Source organism: Aplidium turbinatum, chromosome 11 (assembly GCF_918807975.1).
Source record: "Aplidium turbinatum chromosome 11, kaAplTurb1.1, whole genome shotgun sequence".
Lineage (NCBI taxonomy): Eukaryota > Metazoa > Chordata > Ascidiacea > Aplousobranchia > Polyclinidae > Aplidium > Aplidium turbinatum.
In genome coordinates this window covers 2,557,873-2,581,864 of record NC_137482.1, presented here as the reverse complement: position 1 = coordinate 2,581,864, position 23,992 = coordinate 2,557,873, and the positions used below count along the sequence as shown (strand labels likewise).

General features: G+C 38.2%; 1 protein-coding gene across 1 annotated transcript in view; it reads right to left on the bottom strand.

Moving 5' to 3' along the window:
• LOC145779702 (uncharacterized) overlaps positions 1-22,089 on the bottom strand; it is a 29,811-nt gene extending 7,722 nt beyond the window's left edge. The window contains exons 1-9 of the mRNA XM_082591339.1: positions 21,912-22,089; positions 10,884-11,013; positions 6,716-7,045; positions 5,974-6,156; positions 5,530-5,640; positions 3,583-3,651; positions 2,234-2,462; positions 1,664-1,936; positions 736-867 (exon numbers count right to left, since the gene is read on the bottom strand). Coding sequence (XP_082447465.1) covers positions 736-867; positions 1,664-1,936; positions 2,234-2,462; positions 3,583-3,651; positions 5,530-5,640; positions 5,974-6,156; positions 6,716-7,045; positions 10,884-11,013; positions 21,912-22,089 — 1,635 coding nt within the window. The remainder of the gene's footprint in view (positions 1-735; positions 868-1,663; positions 1,937-2,233; positions 2,463-3,582; positions 3,652-5,529; positions 5,641-5,973; positions 6,157-6,715; positions 7,046-10,883; positions 11,014-21,911) is intronic.
• Between the last annotated feature and the right edge of the window lie 1,903 nt (positions 22,090-23,992).

Genomic DNA, 23,992 nt, shown 5'->3' with positions numbered 1-23,992 from the left:
ATTTTGCATTTGCAAAGTCAACTTCTTTGGGCCTACAAACATAAAAACTTGTTGACCCAACAAAACGTTTCAGGATTGTAATTTGTAATTACCGTGTTGAGTTTATTCATATGTATCTGTTTGTTTATGTTGATGTAAATATATGTTATTGATTAATTTATGACTCCACTCGTGCCAATGCAGTTCGTAGCCTACAGATGTTGTATTTTATTTGTAACCGACTGAACACATTACTGTGATATTGTAATTTTCTTCCTTGGGTAATCATAGCTAAATGAGAAAAGGTTACAAAGGCTAGTTTCCTTTAATGCTGTACTAAACAAAAACGTGATTGACATAAGTTATGACCACTGAACCGTAGCATGGTAGTGCCACACACTCTATCAATGGGCGTGGACATTAACATAAAAATGTCACAATGCATTATTTTAATGTTTGTTCTTTGATAAAAATTAAATGCCCCCCCCGAAAATATTTGCTGGTTGCGGGCCTGCTACAAGTATGCGAAACTACCAGGAATAACCTATCAAGGCTTTGTCAGTCCGAGGATAAAGATTCCAAACCAAACATTTTAATTTTACAAACGTTTAGTTGCATTCAACGATAGCATCGACAATTATATTTCACACTAAGGTAATATTTACAATGCCAAACTGTTTTATGACGTATCAATGCGGCCACTGTTGCGACCTGGCATTACAATACTATCATACATTTCAATGATGTATCACTTACCAGCCTTCCTGCTATAAACAAAGGCTTCCCTTCTTCGCAATAAAAGCGATCGTCATCGTGGCAGTTCATTTCGTCACTGCCATCATCACAATTAATGTTGAAGTCACAAACAAATCTCCTTTCAATAGAAATCTACAAAGAAAAACAATAAATCTAGATGAAATTCTCAATTTTTATAAAATTTAATGATAAAATGAGAAATGCATGGAGATGGTGTTTTTTGGCTGTGAACTATGGAAAGCTATTGATGAAATATTCTAATTAAGTGGATGACAACCAAATCCCAAATTTTTTATTAATTGTTTTAATCCACTGCCGTTCCCTGGGTTCGAACCAAGGTTTTTAGGACGCCAATGAATGGCAGTGACTAATAAATCACCATATTTGTTACAATCTTACCAGCCACAAGTAAATTTAGCAAAGTAAAGTAGAATGGTCAAATTACCGAAACTTCGAAATGAAAATGAGATGGAAAAGAACTGATAGTAATTGAAAATATTATGCTAGCTATAGAATGTACCTTGTACCGTAAAGACACATAGCCAAAATATCAAATGATGTGCTACGAAGTGTTAATGTGATTATTAAAAGCATTTCCAAGAGCCAAAAACAGACGCTTGTATTGAGAAATAAAGAATTCGTTTCAGTTCATACAACGATTGAATACAAGTTGAAAAGATAGTATGAAATGCAGATTTACACAAAACTATAATAATCGTTTTCGATGAATATCATGAATTATTATAATGGTGATAACAAACATACCAATAGCTACTGCATATCACCACTAATGACAACATAAAGTCCTTTTCGATATGTTCCATATCGAGTTCTACACGCCTACATTTTTAAGTTGTATGATTTCACAATTTGATTTGTCTAAGTAATAATTCATTGATAACATAGTGATTGTCTTCAAAGGTCTCACCTTTGTGCCTCCCAGCACGAGGCAGTAGAATCTATCGGAGCACGTGTCGTTGACCTCATCTGAAACGTCATCGCAATCAGGAACACCATCGCATACTTTTGATTGGTCAATGCTGATCAGGTGACCTGCTTTGCATCGGAAGCGCTTTGGGCACCTGTCTTCTGATTCGTCTTCCATTGTGAGCGGACAATCGATGATACCATCACACCATTGATCGCTAGTGATCACGCGATGCTCAATGAAAGATGGAAGATCGGTATCATTATGAGTTATCTGTAAACCAAAAGATTTAAACTAAAAAATGTTGCTCATACCTGATGTCATGTATATCGAAATCAGTAGCCCAGTGATGGGAGGGGGGTCGACCCAAACCACCGACCTTTTCTTGTTTACTCTACTACTATCAATTTTACTTATTAATTATTGTTACTGTATATTTAACATCAATATTATTATTAATAATATAATTATGACAATGAAAATAGTTAATTATTATTATTATTATTCTGTTTGTTTACTTTAAAGTGTTGTTATAACTATGGTCATCAATAAAAGCGTATCTTTTCTAACCTCTGCTTCACACGAAATTGATCCAATACGAGCATGATCCCAGTTAAACTTTACAAACGGAGTAGTGCATGGAAAGTATGGAACACTGGGATGATAACAAGCGCTCCTGCACTCATCATCTGGGAATCCTGGTTCCTCCTCCCATTCTGCTCCTTCTATGTCTTCTGGAGGACAGTCTCCTACTCCGTCGCACATGACTCCGTATGTTCGAAAGCAGTGAGTATCGCAGCTAAAAAGTGCATTCTTTGAATGTCTTCGTTTGAATTCTTAAAATTAGTTTTAGTTGTATGTTATTTAATATCCGATCAAACCACTAGTTCTCCCCTTATGTAGACTGGGCTACATCGTACCAATTTGTTGCATACATCGTATCCCCCATGGGGGCGAATCTAGAAAATAGTTTTAGGGGGAGATTTCTGCAAAACATAATGACGTGCTCTCACTTGCGAATGGTTTTGACAATTGACGTAATGTGCATGTGCAATTGAGCAATGTGCATGTGCAATTGTGCAATGTGCATTTGTGCAATTTGCATGTATATGCACACTTGAGTGCTTGAGTGTGCAATTAAATTTAGTGACAGGATGATGGCTGACTAGATGACCGCCTGTGAGCTTTTGCTACCATTCTGATTGTGACATAATTTAACCTACTGTCAGTAGCATTGACAGTGGGGGGATGAGCAGGGGATACTTTGGGACCCAGGGCGATTTAGCTCTCTTCCTGCCATGTGAAATTTAACCATTGCATTTTAAACCATTGCCATAAGTTTATTGTAAGTACCAATTTTAACAACTGGCTATTCTAAAGAATTAGCACTCGAGCAGATTTACCATGACTGTGATTATAAATGAAATATTGACTACAAATGAAAAACATGGCTATATATGACCCAAATTTCAGATAAAATTTGCTTCGAGGGCATTAAAAGAAATCCGCCAAGACAAAAGGTTGAGAACCACTACTATAAACCTTTATGTTTTATTAGGTTTGATCCTTAATGAATTCTTTTACTCCCACAAGGAAGCACTGCAATAAGATTGAGAACTGAGAAAACTACTAAATCATAGTTAAAAGTTTTTATACTGTATAATGCAAATAACTTTGAAGTTGAGTTTGGGTGCTGTATTTTGTATTGGAATACAGTTTTAAGTATTACAACAAGATTGACTTCAGTTTAAAGACACCAATCTAAAGTTATCTGTAATGTGCCAATCCTGTCCGAAAGCAGGCAGCAAATTATTCGCATCTGCAGCTTTATGTAGTGACTTCAAAACTACTTCATGATAGCTTCTAGCATTTCAACTTCTTGAAGTTTTGTTCACTTTTAGTTTTGTTAGAAAACTTACCGACAAGTTTCATTTGCTAATTCGAAATTGCCGTCAGCACAGCGGAGAGTTCCTTTACAAAACTCAAATCTGTAAATAATACAAGCAAGTTTAATCTAAAGCGATAATATAGACATGACTATCAAAATTAATGTTTTATTCTCACATCTTGTCCTCCGTGTTGTACAGTAGTCTATGATACTGTATGTTTACCTCATATTCTGTCATTTAAAAAGAAAAATACGTATGATGCTGAGCATTGTGCTGATATTAGAATGGCGCAAAAATGAGTGAACAAAGTCAGCTGTCACCTTGTTACAACACTAAGTACATGAGCAAATACAAACATCAGTTGCAACGTACTGGTATAACATGTTATCGACCGAGATACATGTACCATTGGATCTACATCATTTTCTAAGATACAATTTAAATTTAAAAATTCAAATCCACGGTTGAAGAAATTCGAACCAATCGTAAGCAACGTTTAATCGACTATGGTGTCATAGAAAATAACATAGTGATATAGAACAACACAAGAAGTTGACAAATAGTAAAAACAAAGAGTATTTTGTTCTTTAAAGAATATTTTATGAGTCTCCTTTGTTATAGTCTATGAAAGCATTGTTTGATTTCCCGCTACAAGATTGTCAATCACATCTCAATGGTGGTAAAAGTGTAGGTCCTTGACCCTTGAACCGATGGAGCAAGATTCGTAAAACGAAGATTGCAAATCTAGTATTTCCCTCATCTTGGTTATGTAATTGCTGATTAATAGCTTTTCAAATTAAATGTTACAAAGGTTCGAGCCTGGGAACAGCAATAGCAGGACATGTTATCAATATTTTGAGCTGTCTCCAATCAAATGATAAATGTGTTGTCTATACGTTGCATTTTTCGATATCGACGGAAAAGATCTCAGAATTATACGAAACCTCTACTGGGAACAAACGACTGCAATATACGTATGAATAGCGATCTAAGCAAATTCAAACCAATACGACGGGGCGTCAGACAAGGATGTGTCCTATCTCCCGACTTCTTCAACGTTTACAGTGAGATGATTTTGAGACATCGAAGATATAAATGAAGTAAAGGTTGGGGGGACAAAATACAACAAACTTGATATACGCTGATGATACAGTCTTGATTGCAGAAAAGCAAACAATCTACAGGACTTATCAAATTAAGTTGTCAATAAAAATAAAGCAGTGAGTTCAGAGTTAAAGAATGCATATGACTGTATCAAAAAGAATTAAAAAAAGAATCGCTATAGCAAAGCACCCTTTGAGTAAACTAAGCACAGTCTTAAAAATCGCAACATAACAATAAAAACCAAAATTAAAGTTTTAAAATCACATGTAGAATCTAGTTTAACTTATAACTTAGATGCAAATGCTGGACGATATAAGTAATGAAATGAAGAAAAGATAAGAGGCTGCTGAGATGTGGTTTCTCAGAAGAATGTAAAGATCTCTTAGACAGAAGAAATGTAATGACAAAGTTCTGGAATTGGCAAAAAAAACAGAAAGGATAAAAAAAGTTAGAAGGCGCCAGATGGAGTTTGTAGCGAATAATCACAGACACGGAGATTTGGAAAAAATAGCACCATTGAGCATGATACAAGAAAAAAGAAGCAGAGATCGGCAAAGATTAACATATTTAAACAGCTTGAACCAATGGGTCACAAACACAATAATCAATACTAACGATTTTGTATGGATGTTAAATGACAGAAAAGTATAAAGCTTTGGTAAAGAGTTTGCTTTTTTGAACCATAGACAAGCAAAACAAATGCTAAACCCTCTTAGGTTACTTTGTTTTGCTTTTTTATGACAGAGAAGTTTGGAAGACCATGATCGCCAACATCTGCATCAGATCAGGCACACAATCATCATCATCATATATTGAGTTACCAGCATGATGAATTGTTAATACACCATAATCAGTTCGCTATTCTTTGCTTACAATTCATCTCGGGCGTCGATGCAATCCATTGTTCCGTCACAAACAGACGTTCTGTTGATGCAGACCCCCTCTCCACACGACACCTCCCCGACTGAGCATCCCGCCGAGGTGCTGCAGAAATAAAACATAAACTTCGAAGATCAGCTACAATATTATGATGTCACACTCTTGGATACGTCATACAATATTATAAAATGTCTTTTTCAACAGTTCACAATGATCGGTTCAACTTCTAAATCCATGACACAGCATCGGCATATTGTGGGATACTGAAATTTTGAAATTTGAATGAAAGTGCCTCAATCTCCAACTTACTAGATTTCAGGTAAACTTAGTTTTTTTGTTCGTTGTAATCTGTTGCTGTTTCACCAACACAAGATGAATTCCCAAACACAAACAATCAACAATAACAAAATCACAAAACATAAAAGCAACAAAATTCACTTCTGATTGTTGTTGTAAAACATGGTGACGTCAGAGCATACTTTCGGGACTTTCCCCTCGCACAAGCATTCGTCAGACAAGTCTGGACAGTCAATGACGTCATCGCAAATCTTTAAACGCGGAATGATGATGTCACTACCAAGGCATTGAAAGCAGCGACTCTGATTCATGGACCTGTCAGTTCTGAACAGAAAATTGAAAGAAAATTGTCAATAACATAATAGACCATAATTGTTGAAGAAATTCTTGAAATAACGCTTTCTAGCCAGTTTCTCTTAAAGATTGATAGCAAAGGATTATGCATATTCACAGATCAACCACTAATACAATTTGTAATTTTAACTTAAAACTACTGGGAAGTCCTTGCTATTTTTCCTACGTGTAAAGCTATTCAAAAGTAACTGATCTTGTTTATTTGGACTTGTTCTCTTCAAAGTAAAAATGTTTTGTAGGTGTTCTGCCTTTTAACCTAAGTGGCATACAATTGTTAGATATGGTCGAGAATTTTTAAGTTGCCAGATTTTGTATGTTTAACGAGTCAAGTGAAAAAAATGTAAAATGGCAGTCAAAAAGCATCAATAAAGCGTAAAATAAATACAGTAGTATGAAATATTTAAAACGAAATATTCAAAATATAACCGAATAGGCTACATAACGACCGAAACCAACATTTTCAAAGCAGAAAACGAGAACGGACGTGACGTTATTATTGTAACTGCTAAACTTTTACTTCTTGTCGTACCCGTTTGTGATAAAACAAAGGTCTTCTGAATTGTCACAATCTTTGATGTTATCTTGGAGGAGCTGCTGAGGAAGCAGGCAATCCCTTCCGTTTCTTACGCACTTGAAGCCGATCCCGGTTGCCCATTCTGTGTCTTCATCGCATCCGTTGCAGCTGTCGCCGTCACAGAGCGACGATCGCAACGAACATTGTGACGTATTGGCGCATCGATAATACGCCGAGCAGTTGACGTCACACGGCGTGACGTCCTGGCACGTTATTGTGCCGTTGCAAAGATAATCTTTATGGACGACGCAGGTCAGATGGAAAGGATTGTCCACAGGGTTACACCTGAAAAACATTCAGTAGTTTAAAGCAGGGCTTTGCAAACCCTGGCCCGCGGGTCAAATGTGGACCGCGAGCTTAAAGGTTTTTGGCGGGGAAAGGTCTCCGAAATTTAAATAATGTGTGGCCCGCTAGACGATTTTCATTTATGTCTCAAGTTTACAACGTTTAGTAGACGTTATTTTTTGTTTGGCAACCCCACACGTTCAACCAGTGTGAAATTAGGCTACCTAAGTGTGAGGTATATGCGTGGTCATTAAAGTGCCTCTGACAGGTAAATAAATTCGCTAAATTTACCTAAGATACCAAAAAGATGACACTAACAAACTTCCCTGATCAACAAATCGTAAAAAATATCAACAGGCTACTAAGTTACACGCTTGCAAACTTTCGTTGACATCGGCGAATCTGGCACTCATTCAATTGCGAAAATAAAAATGGCAACACCGCTGTGACGTCACAGTAAGCGGGAAGGATACATTCTTTCTCTGTGATGACTTGGTGAAGTATGGTACGGCTACTGCAAAACGTGAATGTGTGGGGCTCTGTTGGTCTAAAGCATGTGCAAATTAAGAATTACCGAAATGAAAAAGTGAACTTATTATTACTATCAGGTTTCGATCAAATAGGTTGAGTTTACTTTTATCAAACAGCATTTCAATTCAATTGAAATTGCAGTTTCATAGGGCTACAATTTTCATACTTTTTTATTTGTCCTAATCTGGCTATAGCCATTTGCAGTGTAACAACAGTATCTCACAAACAGCACCTTTAATTTATGGTTGAGGCAATGCCTACAAATTGCTGTTTATGTGACATTGTCAGTGACAAAGACCGTGTGCTTTCTTTTCCCACTTTCCCACAAAACAAGCTACTGAGAAGAAAATGATTAAAGTTTTCTTCAAGTGTTCGAAAGTGGGATGGGCCATACAAAACTAGTCGTATATGTTCACTTCACTGAAGATGATTTTGTTAATACCACTAAAGTAAAAATGCCTACAGGCATGTGTTGGAGTGTATACTACAAGGTGATGCTCTCGGAACCAACAATCGGATTGTGATGCCGTCATGCATTGTTTGGCGAATCCGAAACAATTTTCCAGATCCAGATGGCCGTTACACAGGATTTCAATGGCCAACTGAAGGCACATTATGAGAGAGAGAGGGAACTTTTATTTATTTTTGAATAGTGATGATGAATTAAATATGAATGATGATTCGTACGATTTCTTCATTTTTCACTTAAAGTATATTTTAGGTTTTGTAGGAACGTATCCAGTACAGTTTTATTAAACTGCAAAAAACAATAAATCTTCGAAAAAAGCAACCGCTTGTACCAACTCCGACCAAACTGTGATCCACTAATTACATCTAGGAAGCGTTTGTTTCATCCGTTGCGAACGACGTCCACTTAGGATGACGTAATACCACCAAAGTCGTCCCAGAGCAGTGAAATATGAAGTTTCGCCTGTGGTGGCGCTGCGGAGCAGTCGTTTGATTAAATTACGCCCTAACCAGTCGAGCTACGAGGTTAAGATTAAAAAGTTCGCTAAGTATAATTCTGCGCTAGGAAATGCTTTAAAAAGTTACTATACTTGGATCCAACCTGTCAGGGGCACTTTAATGGCCTGCACAATCGTTATAATATAGATAGCAATAGATACTTCCAGTGAAATCAAGTAAAAGCACTTAATAGTACAATAGTATTGTTCCTTTCAAGGATACAGTAGAGCCTAGATGTGACGGTGCTAATCAAGGGCGCGGGAAGTAGGGGTGCTCAAGGGGCTGCAGCCCCCCCTAGAGAAAATTCAGCCCCCCTGGAATTTTTAATAATTGCTTGAGCCCCCCTAGAAAATTCTGACAATTTAAGGTAGGCCTACATAACATAATTTCAGAAATTTTTTCGAACACTACTTGCTACGATGAATCGAGTTCCTGTTACGTGTCGCGCTCATCATTTGCTATAAAGAGTCGTCAATCACAGGGAGCTATACCTCTCAGTGGCGGTGCTAGCCACCTTCCCTACTAACACGGCGGTACATCGTTTATCGGACATCGTTCTGCAATATTTACATTTCATGCGTACTTCTGAACATTACAATAATACATGATATTGCTTTGTCAAGTCTGACCGACATGACAGAAGATACCGTAGTGCAATGAGAGGAGACGCACGTGCAAACATATTCGGCTTGGTAAAACAAGCACGCACGACGCGGCTTTATTTTGCGATTACCTGCAGCGGGGAAGTTTTTCAGCCTGCAGAAGCCGTCGCAAGACAGCTCCAAAACAAGATCTTTGCTTCTTCAGCTTTGAAATCAATCACCACTCTCCGCGAACGGATCAAAAATCTCAGAAAAGATGAACCCGTTTCCAAGCTTATGGAAGTAGCGAACGTCTTTGCGTCTGTCAATAACCTAAAGACGCCAAAGGATCCCCGAGTGAGAAAAACTCCAGCAAGATTTCGAAACACAGAGGAATCGGATGCTTTGTCGTCTGCGGGAGAAGGAGCGTAGAAACGGCAATACATCGAAGCCCTTGATTTGGTTCAAGCTGAGCTTGATCGAAGATTCGACCAGGCGGATCTGCTTACAGCAGCCAACAGAGAGAAGGTCCTTTTGATCTGTGCAAACGGTGAGGAAAGATCTGATACTGAGATCAGCTTACCCCTATGCCATCAGAAAATATCGCCTAAAACGGAACTTACTTTGCTCAGCGATGTTGTAAGTGGAAAAACCGCAAACTCCGTTCAAAAGGTTGCTGAGATACTATTGCAACTAAACCCTCAAACACTAAATCTTTTCAAAGAAACGCGAAAATTCGTGGAGCTCTGCTTTTGCCTCTCGGTTTCGGTTGCATCATCACAACGTTCTTTTTCTGCTCTAAGACGCCTGAAAACGTGGTTGAGAAGCTCAGTGACACAAAAACGACTTACGGTACTCATCTTGCGTTGATGCTTGTCCACCAAAACATTTTGGACACTGTGGATGTCAAAGAACTTATGACACAGTTTATAGAGAAAACACCTGAGCAAAAATCAATCTTCGGAAGCGTGTGAGAGCTCATTTCTACAAACTGTCGTTTTCATATAACTTTCTAATTTGTTCGTTTTCATTTTAATTTTCTGAACAGCTGCTTTGCTGTTTGCCGTTCTTCATTTGTTACAATTTGCAATGTGTGTGTTTTAGCGTCGTTTTATTTACACAGGAGGAGACCGAATGCCCAGTACCAGTTGTAATTGTACCCCCATGTAAGGGGGTCTGGGGGGCGAAGCCCCCCAGAAGCTGACAACACTACGACAGCTTCAGCCCCCCCTAGAAAAAAGTAGTTCCCGCGCCACTGGTGCTAATGATATGTTAACGGACTTTGCCTACGTTAAGGCTACTTATGTATTTTGCTGTCATTCTTGTCACAGCTGTGACCCGCGGACCACAGTGCTGCAAGATTGCACACCCCTGGTTTAAAGTAATACATTAGCTTTCTGCCAGTAGTTCCATGATGATAAAATCACGAATAATAAATACTCGGATGTGCCTTTGCGCCACTACCTGACACCATCTGCTATGTAAAGCGTTATTACTACTTCTATTATTCTTCTTGTGTTGTATGTTGGCATTAGTATCATTCATAATATAAAACTTTCTTTTTTTTGTTTTATTTCACGGCCATTGACATATCATGAACTAAACTTACACTATTAGAACTACAATTATAAATTGAATCATCAGACAAAAAATTATTAGGAATAGCTAACTTTTAACAACTTTTACAGTTATCGTGTTAAAAAGTGTTTGTGTTTATATAGTTATCCCATTAGCATCAGTCCGTCATTCCAATGTTTTACCTGATTTCGTCGGAAGAGCAATTGTCACAGCTCCCGATCACCACCCTCTCATCGCTACCATCGCCGCAGTCTTTGTGAGTGTCACAAAAGTGATAGTGAGGAATGTCTTCTCCATTGTCACAAATATAACCTGAAAATACGTTATTTTGATTTCAAACAATGAAAACTATTAATACTATAAAAAGTGCTCAATGTCAAGCAAAAAGCAAAGATTCTATTTGAATAAGGACCTTCTGATGATCCTCCTTTTAGGTGAAACAGGCTGTCAAGGGTTTAGATAGTAATGACTATATTTTATTTTTTTTATTTTTTATTTTTTCGTGTCCAGTCTACTGCCGGGCTGGTAAAACATTGTGTCAAATGTACAGAGAAGCAAGGAATCTTTGTCTTCACTTTAAATTATGTGATTAAGTATTTTCCAAAAAAAAACACGTGCTCTCTTCAGAAGTCGAGCTTACACCACTTAAAGTGCCTCTGACAGGTAAATAAATTCGCTAAATTTACCTAAGATACCAAAAAGATGACACTAACAAACTTCCCTGATCAACAAATCGTAAAAAATATCAACAGGCTACTAAGTTACACGCTTGCAAACTTTCGTTGACATCGGCGAATCTGGCACTCATTCAATTGCGAAAATAAAAATGGCAACACCGCTGTGACGTCACAGTAAGCGGGAAGGATACATTCTTTCTCTGTGATGACTTGGTGAAGTATGGTACGGCTACTGCAAAACGTGAATGTGTGGGGCTCTGTTGGTCTAAAGCATGTGCAAATTAAGAATTACCGAAATGAAAAAGTGAACTTATTATTACTATCAGGTTTCGATCAAATAGGTTGAGTTTACTTTTATCAAACAGCATTTCAATTCAATTGAAATTGCAGTTTCATAGGGCTACAATTTTCATACTTTTTTATTTGTCCTAATCTGGCTATAGCCATTTGCAGTGTAACAACAGTATCTCACAAACAGCACCTTTAATTTATGGTTGAGGCAATGCCTACAAATTGCTGTTTATGTGACATTGTCAGTGACAAAGACCGTGTGCTTTCTTTTCCCACTTTCCCACAAAACAAGCTACTGAGAAGAAAATGATTAAAGTTTTCTTCAAGTGTTCGAAAGTGGGATGGGCCATACAAAACTAGTCGTATATGTTCACTTCACTGAAGATGATTTTGTTAATACCACTAAAGTAAAAATGCCTACAGGCATGTGTTGGAGTGTATACTACAAGGTGATGCTCTCGGAACCAACAATCGGATTGTGATGCCGTCATGCATTGTTTGGCGAATCCGAAACAATTTTCCAGATCCAGATGGCCGTTACACAGGATTTCAATGGCCAACTGAAGGCACATTATGAGAGAGAGAGGGAACTTTTATTTATTTTTGAATAGTGATGATGAATTAAATATGAATGATGATTCGTACGATTTCTTCATTTTTCACTTAAAGTATATTTTAGGTTTTGTAGGAACGTATCCAGTACAGTTTTATTAAACTGCAAAAAACAATAAATCTTCGAAAAAAGCAACCGCTTGTACCAACTCCGACCAAACTGTGATCCACTAATTACATCTAGGAAGCGTTTGTTTCATCCGTTGCGAACGACGTCCACTTAGGATGACGTAATACCACCAAAGTCGTCCCAGAGCAGTGAAATATGAAGTTTCGCCTGTGGTGGCGCTGCGGAGCAGTCGTTTGATTAAATTACGCCCTAACCAGTCGAGCTACGAGGTTAAGATTAAAAAGTTCGCTAAGTATAATTCTGCGCTAGGAAATGCTTTAAAAAGTTACTATACTTGGATCCAACCTGTCAGGGGCACTTTAAGCAAACCAATGGTTAGGCTATACGATCACGTGACTAACTTTTCGTGGCATGGTCGAAGCTAACATATTCTAGTATGTGACGGCAAAAAACAAAATCAATAAAAACTTCAAATAACAGACATTTTTAAAAGAATGAGTTGTTTCATGGTATTACGGTAATCCAGCACATTCAAAAGCCTCCAATAATAAACATTAAACAACATCTATTTCACTCTCACAGTGTAAAAATAACCTCGCCTCAAACACCAACGAAATCATCGCATACATCTCGCCTTGGTCGTGTCCTGACAGTAGCGTATCCAATGGAGCGGATAAGGCGCTAGCTTTCCAATCATGCGATCTTGGTTCGACACCCGGCTTAAGCTTATTGTTGGAAAGCACTGCTCACTTTTACCAAGGGTGTAAGAAATCGTGTGGACCTGGGGATATTACCGATTGTTGAAGAACATCGCTCACCTTTGCACAGAGTGTAATGAACGTTTTTATTGTTTGTCGCATCCAGGCTTACACCCAGTGGTTGAAGATTTATTAAGTGGACGGGAAGGCAAGGAAGCCAATCTTCGTGTCCACCTTCAGGCATGTCTTTAAGTGTCCTGCTAAAGACACAGCTGCATGCTCTTGAGCGATCGAACTGGCGTGTCGAACTGGCGCCCTTTCGATTGCCGTTTCAAAGCTCTTACCACTCGGCTATGTAGCCGACGTGTAATAAATTAGATGGGCGTAGTTGCTGTAGGAAAGGTGGCAGAGAAATAAATCGGCAAACCAACTCTCGTTGGTGCCGATAGAACAACACCGTGCGTATACAAAAAAGGGTTTGCAAAAAGGACTAATTTGTATTAGTATTTATTCAGCTTTTAAAAACTTTCAAATAAAATAGCCCACTGTCACGCATTGACTGTACGCACTGACAATAAATAAAAGAGTTAATCTGTTCTAGAGCCGGTTTATCTTCTTGTTGCTTTCAACTGGATTGCCCTAAGTTACGTTGTTGAATTGATCCAATTGTAATTGAAAGCTTAGCCAAAAGCGATTGCTTTATTTGGCGACAATTGTCTGTGGAGCATGTGCAACAGGAAGGCGACCAACGCGTCGGTGGCGTGGGTTGGCGCCTTCGGTTTTAGAGTTTTGAGGTCAGGATTCAATTCGATCTGATTTCCAGGTTGGGTCATACTTAAAAGGGTGAGTCCCATACTTGAATCCAAGCACCGGGGGATGAGAAGATAAGGTTTTCATTATACTAAGCCTTCGGCACTAACGAGAGTAGGGTGGCCAGTTCCTTTCTCTCGGCCGCCTTTCCTTCAGCAACTACGTCCACCCAATTTATTACACCCTGGGTAAAGGTGAGCGGTGTTTTTCACCAACCAGCTTAAGCCGGGAACCAGGATTGCATAATTGGAAAGCGAGCGCCTTATCCGCTGCGCCATCCCACCACCTGGGTCATACTAAAAGCTTTATAAAAAAAATGATTCTAGGGAGAAAAAGAGAGATGTTTTTTTTTTGCCTTCCAGCAAAAGCGATCGTCTTCTTGCTTGCAGAAAAGATAAATGCGCGGTATTATAACGTGGTCACAACCAACATGATGATACAACTCAATAAGAAGACAAAGCTTTGTACTTTGGAAATCACCAGCTGCGTTGTCAGCTGGTTAGTGGTTTTTCTACTGGTTCTGGTAGGTCCAGGTGCAATTCCAGGTCGGATCATTCCAAAAAGTTCAAGACAGATTGTGTGTTGTCTTGCTTAAAGCAGTGGATATAAGTCGGAGTGACAATATGTTCACATGGTAATTTACTGTACATATGCTCCAAATATGGATGCACATTTCCTAAGATGCCTTAAGGTTGATTGGTTGGTTTTGAATCTTTATCCTTAGACTGACAAAGCCTTGATCGGTTATTCCTGGTAGATTCGCATACTTGTAGAGGCTTTTGACGCATGGACGGTTACCGAGATTGACTGAGTGAAGTTTCAAAATTCAAAAGAAAGTCATTAGATCAGAATATGTGAGTTTATGACAGATTGTCGATTTTATCATCACAAGACTACTGTTTTCAATTCAATAATTTGTCCCTTGTGGTTAGCGATTAATTGTACAAACAGGAAATTTTGCTTCACAAAATAATATGTGAAATAGAGTCGACTGCGCGGTTAAAGTGCCCCTGACAGGTTGGATCCAAGTATAGTAACTTTTTAAAGCATTTTCTAGCGCAGAATTATACTTAGCGAACTTTTTAATCTTAACCTCGTAGCTCGACTGGTTAGGGCGTAATTTAATCAAACGACTGCTCCGCAGCGCCACCACAGGCGAAACTCCATATTTCACCGCTCTGGGACGACTTTGGTGGTATTACGTCATCCTAAGTGGACGTCGTTCGCAACGGATGAAACAAACGCTTCCTAGATGTAATTGGTGGATCACAGTTTGGTCGGAGTTGGTACAAGCGGTTGCTTTTTTCGAAGATTTATTGTTTTTTGCAGTTTAATAAAACTGTACTGGATACGTTCCTACAAAACCTAAAGTATACTTTAAGTGAAAAATGAAGAAATCGTACGAATCATCATTCATATTTAATTCATCATCACTATTCAAAAATAAATAAAAGTTCTCTCTCTCTCTCATAATGTGCCTTCAGTTGGCCATTGAAATCCTGTGTAACGGCCATCTGGATCTGGAAAATTGTTTCGGATTCGCCAAACAATGCATGACGGCATCACAATCCGATTGTTGGTTCCGAGAGCATCACCTTGTAGTATACACTCCAACACATGCCTGTAGGCATTTTTACTTTAGTGGTATTAACAAAATCATCTTCAGTGAAGTGAACATATACGACTAGTTTTGTATGGCCCATCCCACTTTCGAACACTTGAAGAAAACTTTAATCATTTTCTTCTCAGTAGCTTGTTTTGTGGGAAAGTGGGAAAAGAAAGCACACGGTCTTTGTCACTGACAATGCCACATAAACAGCAATTTGTAGGCATTGCCTCAACCATAAATTAAAGGTGCTGTTTGTGAGATACTGTTGTTACACTGCAAATGGCTATAGCCAGATTAGGACAAATAAATAAGTATGAAAATTGTAGCCCTATGAAACTGCAATTTTAATTGAATTGAGATGCTGTTTGATAAAAGTAAACTCAACCTATTTGATCGAAACCTGATAGTTATAATAAGTTCACTTTTTCATTTCGATAATTCTTAATTTGCACATGCTTTAGACCAACAGAGCCCCACACATTCACGTTTTGCAGTAGCCGTACCATACTTCACCAAGTCATCACAGAGAAAGAATGTATCCTTCCCCGCTTACTGTGACGTCACAGCGGTGTTGCCATTTTTATTTTCGCAATTGAATGAGTGCCAGATTCGCCGATGTCAACGAAAGTTTGCAAGCGTGTAACTTAGTAGCCTGTTGATATTTTTTACGATTTGCTGGTCAGGGAAGTTTGTTAGTGTCATCTTTTTGGTATCTTAGGTAAATTTAGCGAATTTATTTACCTGTCAGAGGCACTTTAATCATGCGCTACGATAACATATCTTCCAGCAACTTACTTTTAGTGAGTACAAACGTGACACTTCCAAGAACACAAATGCCAAATAAAATCTCCTTCATGGTGGTTTCATATGCGATACTTGTTCAAACACAAAAATGTTACTTTTATAAAAAAAAGTTTTTAGCATTTACTTGAACAAAAGTGAATTACATAAACCTCTCTTGTTTTCTTTCTGTAGGCTATAACTCGGGCTACGTGCCAGCGTCTGAGTCTATCGCATAAGACTCTCAAAAATAAAATCAAAAATAACTGACTATGACAACATAATGCAACAATAGCTACAAAGTTCAACAGACAGTCAGCAGTTTAGTAGACAACCTTAGTAAACTTCTGTGGGGTTGTTAATCTTGGCTCAAAGTAAGTTTATTAATGTAAACATCCGTATACCTCAAGGCTCGCAATAAGTAACTCAAATAGGCTAATTAATTTCACTCAAAAAAAGCCTGAAATTTGCTGAACCAAAAAGCCTCAGTTTCTTTGTATCAAAAGTAGTCTATAGATTCCCATAGAAACAAATGGGTTTTTACTCAACTCACTGAGTATCCTTTCTGCACAGTCATAATGGTCATTTGTGAGCTACCGACTGAAGCACAATTCCTATTTGTTCAGTTGTCCAAGTGCTTCAATAGGAGAAGATGTGTTCAGACCAAATCGTAAATACGTGGAAATAAGCACTCAAAACCACTCGGGAAGCTCTCATTCAGAAAACTTTTGTTTTCGCTAAATAATGCACAATAAGTATAATTACTCGCCTATACAAAATACGTCCGATTGGCTCGGTTGTGCTTGCTTAGTTTGCTACATGCTATTGCTTTTGTGGAATTTAATTGAAAAACTAACCTTGAATTTTGAAAGCAGAAATTACAAATATTCAAGAAATGAAATTTCGTGCTAACCTTTTTACTCATGATTTCTTGAATTTTAAAATCAGGTTGAGGCGACTTCCAGTGTGATGGAAAGAAATAATTATTGGGTGCTTGAAAACTTAACAATATTCTTTACATTAATTTTCTGATTGTTTCTTTTTGTACAAATGTAAAATGATTCACGCTCTTTTGCATATACTGTACAGTACACTTGTAAGAGAGAGGAAATCTGATAAGTATGTTAATCCGACACTTTATAACATTTTTATCGTCGTTTGAGCTACTGGGACCGGGGGGTTAATTATTTACCTCTCCAGCTTCACAATCTTTCGGACTACACTGGAAAGAAACTATACTGCAAAGAGCAGCCGGTCATTGATTTTATCATCCCAGACAAACAGACCGTCCACTTATGACATTCCACATGGCAAAATCCGTTATTTTTACATTGATTTAACGTATGGCGGATTTTGCTGTCTAGGATTAATCTCATTTTATAACACTTGAGTTTTTTGCTGTTGTTCTACATAGCGGGTAAGGCGCTCGCTTTCAAATCATGCAAACCTGGTTCGACTCCCGGCTTCAGCTGGTTGAAAACACCGCTCACCTTTACCCAGAGTGCAATAAATTGGGTGGGCGTAGTTGCTGCAGGAAAGGCGGTCGAGAGAAAGGAACTGGCCGCCCTACTCTCGTTAGTGCGAATGGCTTAGTATAATGAGAAATTTATCTTCTCATCCTCCGATGCTTGGATTAAAGTACGGGACTTACCATTAGCCTACTTTTTTTTTCTACATTAATTCAACGTTTAAATATTTTTGATGAAACGAAAACGAAATTTTTTCTGACATGTTGCACTTTTTCGCTACGCCCTGTTTTGTAGTTCCATGCCGACCTCTTGATGACCCGGATTAAAAAATATCGATTTTGTTACAGGGAAACTCCAAAACAGACAGCAAATCAGTCATTATAATACTGTACATTGATTCAACGTCTGCAGACAAAAATGGCTAATTTGCTCTCTGGAAAGCTTTCTTCGTCCCGGGGTAGACATTGACTCAATTGCCAGTGAGTATTTCCTGTTTTTAAAATTATCTTTTCAAAATAACTAAATAATTTGGGAATTGTAGGTTGTTGAAGCCAATTCAAAACGAGAAGATTTCTAAGCAGCCTACAAAATTCCGACAAAAACGTTTCAAAAATGCACTTAAAACGTTCATGATCAAATTGCAACCTTGAGTGCTCCTGGATTTGATGTAGGATTTGATGATAATTTAAAACTGGATTTAGTGCAAACCCTTAAACTTGTCTGCTCCTGGATTTGATGGATGAGGCTCTAAATTAAACTTAGAGAATTAAAATGGCGCCGCATTTTTGTGTCTAGATTATGTACCAAGGATAATTTATAAGTTTGACATAAATTTAGCCTATAGGAGAACATCATGCAAATGATGTCATCAACTGAATAAAATCATGAACCATGACCGCAGCAGCATGCGCCCCAACCAGTAAAATTGAGTGGGTCTTTTTTGCATTGATTTAACGTCTGCAAACGTTGAATCAATGAAAAAGATCCATTTTTGTTGAGTATCTAGTTGTAGACAATGGGCAGTTTTTTGCTAAATAAACAACCACGACCAATTTATTTTGGTTTGGTTTTGATTCTTTATCCTCGGACTGACAAAGCCTTGATAGGTTAATACAGGTAGTTTCGCATACTTGTAGACTTGTAGAGGCTTTTGACCCAGGGCCGGTTACCGAGATTGGCATAGTGAAATTTTCCGATTGTTAAAGTGTTGTTGCCGGGGAATTATTCCATTCACTAGCTGCCGCTGAATGGAGAGCAGTCCTGAAATGCGTTGTTCAAACGCACACCCCGAGAGTCGAACCAGTGCAGCGTGATCTTGAGCAGGGCACGTAACCACTGAGCTAACGGGGCGGACATATTTTCACCAACCCGTTCTTCGAAACCTACTCCATGTAATCTTGACCCATGTCACGTTTGATCGCTAGGACCGTTTGGTCTCTGGATAATAGATTCACTCAAAAACTAAAATGAGTTGATAAATAGTCTATTAGATAGGCTAGGCTAGACCAATAAGACAACTTTAAGCGAAAGCTTTCAATCGTAAAGTTTAGATGCCAATCTCAGACACCAAATCAACCGTATTTAATATTCGTCGGAAGACGTCGAGTCAATGTAAAAAACGCTTGATTTGCTGTCTGGAAAGTTTGTACTGAAGGCGCGAATCTGGCAAATACCTGCATCTACAAGAGAGTGGTCCTCGAAAGTGCAAACCCAGCCACAAATCAGTTCACAACTAATTTGTGGCTGGGAACAAACAGTTTTTGTGTATCTGGAACAGTTCGTTAAAACTCATTTTTTTTAATAGCGGCATCGCGTAAACGTGAACGCCGCATCATCGACGCGTTTCCCTCTTCGGGAAGCGTTTGTCACGCCATTCAGGTGAAGGAAGTGCATGCACTTCGACCGATCGCTTGAACAAAGATCGCTCTGTGGACTTGTGTCACAATAAGGCGCGCAAAAATAGCCCGGCAAGTAAAAATGGATGTTCACAAACATGCCACAGCTGCAACTTCCTTTGCAATTGAGGTTGGATGACACTCTAGTTGCACTAGATTGACAGCAGCTCACATTCTGTGCTATGATGTAAGTATATCAAAGCTGAGAGAACATCCTGGTAAGCAACGTATTACAATTATCAAACATCTGTTTCTTTAAATCAAATATAGTTATTAGTCTCTAAATCTTCGACAGCTTGTTTCACCGTAAAAAGAGGTTCATCAGAAGGTCCTTATCCTTATTCATATTTTGGATTTTGTTCTAAAGTGTTCAGACGATGAATAAGCCGTAGATCAGGGATTCACAACTTAAAGTCAATTTGAAAAAAAGGTTAGCCCGCATAAGAGGGACAGACATTGTATGTCTATGGTACAACAAAGCAAACTCTCTACCGAAGCTAACAGGAACAGCAGACATCCACAGTGCAAACTTATTACAATTTCCTGATAAAGAAACACCGCCTAAATAAATGTGTCTTTTAGTAACAATAATAAAATTAAATTTTGGAACACAAGCAATTTTATATGGTTTTGAACAGTTTCTAACGCAGGGGTCGCTAAATTATTGGCCGTGGGTCTTCACAGACTACAAGTAGACTGTTTTCATCAAAGCAATCTATTGAATCTTTTCCTCTGGATAAGCATGTTTGTTGTTTTTAGGAACAATTAGTCAAATTGATCGGTGTGACAAAAATGAGATTCAAATCAACTTACTTGTAGTAGCGGATTTAGAAAAATAGTTGGAGGGCACGAGAATTCTGACAAGACAAAAATTTGCAGAAAAAAAATAATGCAAAGTTTTAGTTCAAATGATTTATTTGGTTGGTTTGGGAGATTAGAGGCAAGTTTAAAGGCAATTCACAACAGCTCCCAGAAAAAAATGACAAATTTAACTTTTTTTTTGGTTACTTTTGCGTTTTCTGTGGTGCAATAATGATTTTTTTGCGACGCATAATGTGCATTTGACTGTAATCATCAAATCTAGATATCTATAGGTTGTAGTTAAACGGTTTGATGTAACAATAGAGTTAAATTTGAAATAAAACAATTCTTTCGCTAGGAAATTACAGAAATTTTTGCTTTGATTCAAGATCTGCAGACGTTGAATTAAAAAAAAAAACTGATTTGCTGACTGGGTATGTTGATCACAATATTGGTACAGTAAGCTATGCTTTAAATTGAAAAATAATCCCTAAATGCCCTTAAAGTGTATAATTATTTTTATTTTATACCTGTCGTATCGAATTAGATTTATGAAAAGTTGTGAGGCAAATCGGATCTCTTTCGTTGTTAGTGAATGCCTAAAAAAATTAGGCAATTAACTCGAGGTAGTCGGATGAACCATAAAAAGCAGCTTGGACAAATCAGCTTATGTTACATTAAAGAGATTAAAATAAATTGTAACCAGGTGACGTAATAGTAAAGTAAGCGAAATTTTCTAGTTACAGCTACTGTACTTTAAGCAGAAGTGCCAAGGTGACATGACTATTTTGAGAGCATAGTCTGATTAGTGATTAGCTTGTTACTATGCAAACATTGTTTATTTATTATAACAGCGGTTTATAAACAAGACATTGCAGAAAAGTTGCAGGTGATTTTATTAATACATGCATATGTGGCAAATTATCATCTTATTTTTTCTTGTATTCAGGCTAATGCCGATAGTTGAAGATTTAGATTAAGTTGGTGGGAAGGCAAGGAAGCCAATCCGTGTCCACCTTTAGGTGTGTCACTAAGTGGCTTGCCAAAGATGTAGCCGCATGCTCGTGAGCTGAGGCACAGTAAATTAGTTAATTGGTATCAGGGTGGCACTGTGCACGTTTCAATTACGTTGAATCATCAGCGTCATAAATTGTGCCACCAATGGAACAAAAAGGGAGCAAGAATGCAGCTAGCGCTAAGTTGTTGGAGGAGACTGTGGCCTTATTGATTTGCCTTGACACTGCATCGGCACTAAAAATGAAATCAAGTATACAGTAATTGTTATTTCTGACAAGGACACCATAGGTGTTAAAAACGTTCGATATCAAATTTGTTTTAATGTAGTTTTTTCTTTGATTGTTAGATAAACGTAAATATGTCAAGTCTGGTGACGGTATTCGGCTTTGCATGGTCATGATACAACCAGACAAACTCTCTACCAAAAGCTCTGTCGTTCACCAAGTTACTTCAAAATTTAATCATAAACTCTACCGCTGACAGTAGAAGCGCATGAAGTTATTTACAGGAAGCAAGCTGGGAAGTGGTGCTTGGGGGTAACTTCTAGTTGCCGATCCACGGCTCACATGAGAAACAAACACTTTGTTGTTCGCTGCAATTGTGGTGATGGCTTTTGACATGAAACCAGACAGTAATCGAGCCCGAATGCCGCTTTCCATCCCTATATGAACGACCTGTCACAAGCACAGAATATTAGTTCCGTCAGGTAAGTAAAGGTAAAGGGTCCCATACTTGATTCACGTGTCTGGTATGAGAAGATAAAGTTCTCATTGTACAGTACTAAGCCTTCGACACTAAGGAAAGTAGGGTGGCCAGTTCCTTTCTCTCGGCCGCCTTTACTTCAGCAACTACGCTCACCCAATTTATTACACCCTGGGTAGAGGTGAACGGTGTTTTCAACAACCAGCTGAAACCGGGAGTCGAACCAGGTTGCATAATTGGAAAGCCAACGTCTTATCCGTTGCGCCATCCCACCGCAAGTGGAGTGTCGCCAGGGCTGCATGCAAATTGCATGTGAGTGTATGTGCAAAATCACTGGATTATTGTTTAAACTTATGCTTGTGGAATAGTTTGGAAAAGTACCAAGTTGTGTTGTTTGTCAATAATACATTTGATAATTTTTGCTTTTTTTTAACTTTTCTGTAATTAAAGTGGGCTATTCGGGCTTAATGCTTCACGACAGTTTGTGAAGATATATATATTTTTTAAACTATACACGCAGTTGCGTATCATAAGAGCAGCGTGTAGAGACACAGCTAACCATTTTTAAAGTATCTATGGTATGCCAACAAAGTAGAAGTAGGTTTAGAGACAAGCTTGTTGAAGCATTGCAAAATGTATGTATGAGGTAGAGAAACAGACCAACGAGCTAATTTTTAACAGGAGTTTGGAGGGCTGCCTTCCAGAAAAGTTTTATAGATTGTAGAAATCTTTATTCTCGGACTGGGAAAGCTTCTTTAGGATTCCTGGCAGTTTTGCATACCTGTAGACTGTAGAGGCTTTGAACCACTAGGCCCGGTCACCGAATTTAACAGAGTAAAGTTTCCGATTGTTGTTTGCGAATTACTTCATTCACTCGATGCCGCTGAAAAGAGAGCAGCAGTCCTTAACGTGCTCAAGAGCACATCCCGAGAGTCGAACCAGCACCAGTGCACTAATTGTAGCCTACCTTGTTTTGTCGAAAGTTATATCATATTTCCCCATTTGAAGGGTTGTCCCAGACAGCAAAATCCGTCATTTTTACATTGAATCAACGTCTGCAGACGTTAAATCAATGTAAAAAAATGGCGGATTTTGCTGTCTGGGTGTGTGACTATGACTAAGCCGATATTTCTTTATCAACTAATGCCATGATATTTACAACTGAAAGTTCAAGCAATTTATAGTTTACTGTATGTGATCAAAAATTAAACAAAAACGATTTCAAAAGTAATCCAATCTTTAAAAAATTAGAATGCTCTTTGATGCAATGAAGGTTAAAGTTTATAGATGCCGGTTCACACAGTCGTTTCACACAATATATCGGAAAGGGTATGATAAAGGATAAGATATTCACTTCCATAAATTGTCACATTTCTATGTTCCAAACGCACAAAAGTGTTGAAAGAAGTTAAAAAAGATATTTGAAAATTTTAAATACTTCTTGTCATCATGTTATAAATACCCAAAAAAGTTTAACATTTCTTTCAATTGGCGCCGATTTTCTCCTTGTAAAAACAACAGTGATTGATTTAACAAATGTGTTTTCAATTTATGCTTATATTTTTAGGTTTTTACCTTCTCCTTGCGAATTAAGTACCCCTTTATATAACCGAGTGGTGGGATGGCGAACCTGGTTCGACTCCAGGCTTCAGCTGGTTGTTGAAAGCACCCCTCACCTCTACCCAGGGTGTAATAAAGTGGGTGGACATAATTGCTGTAGGAAAGGCGGCCGACAGAAAGGAGCTAGCCACCCTAATTTCCTTAGTGCCGAAGGCTTAGTACAATGAGAACCTTATCTTCTCATACAAGTGTCGGCACTTAAATCAAGTATGGGACCATCTTTATATTTTAATATAACGA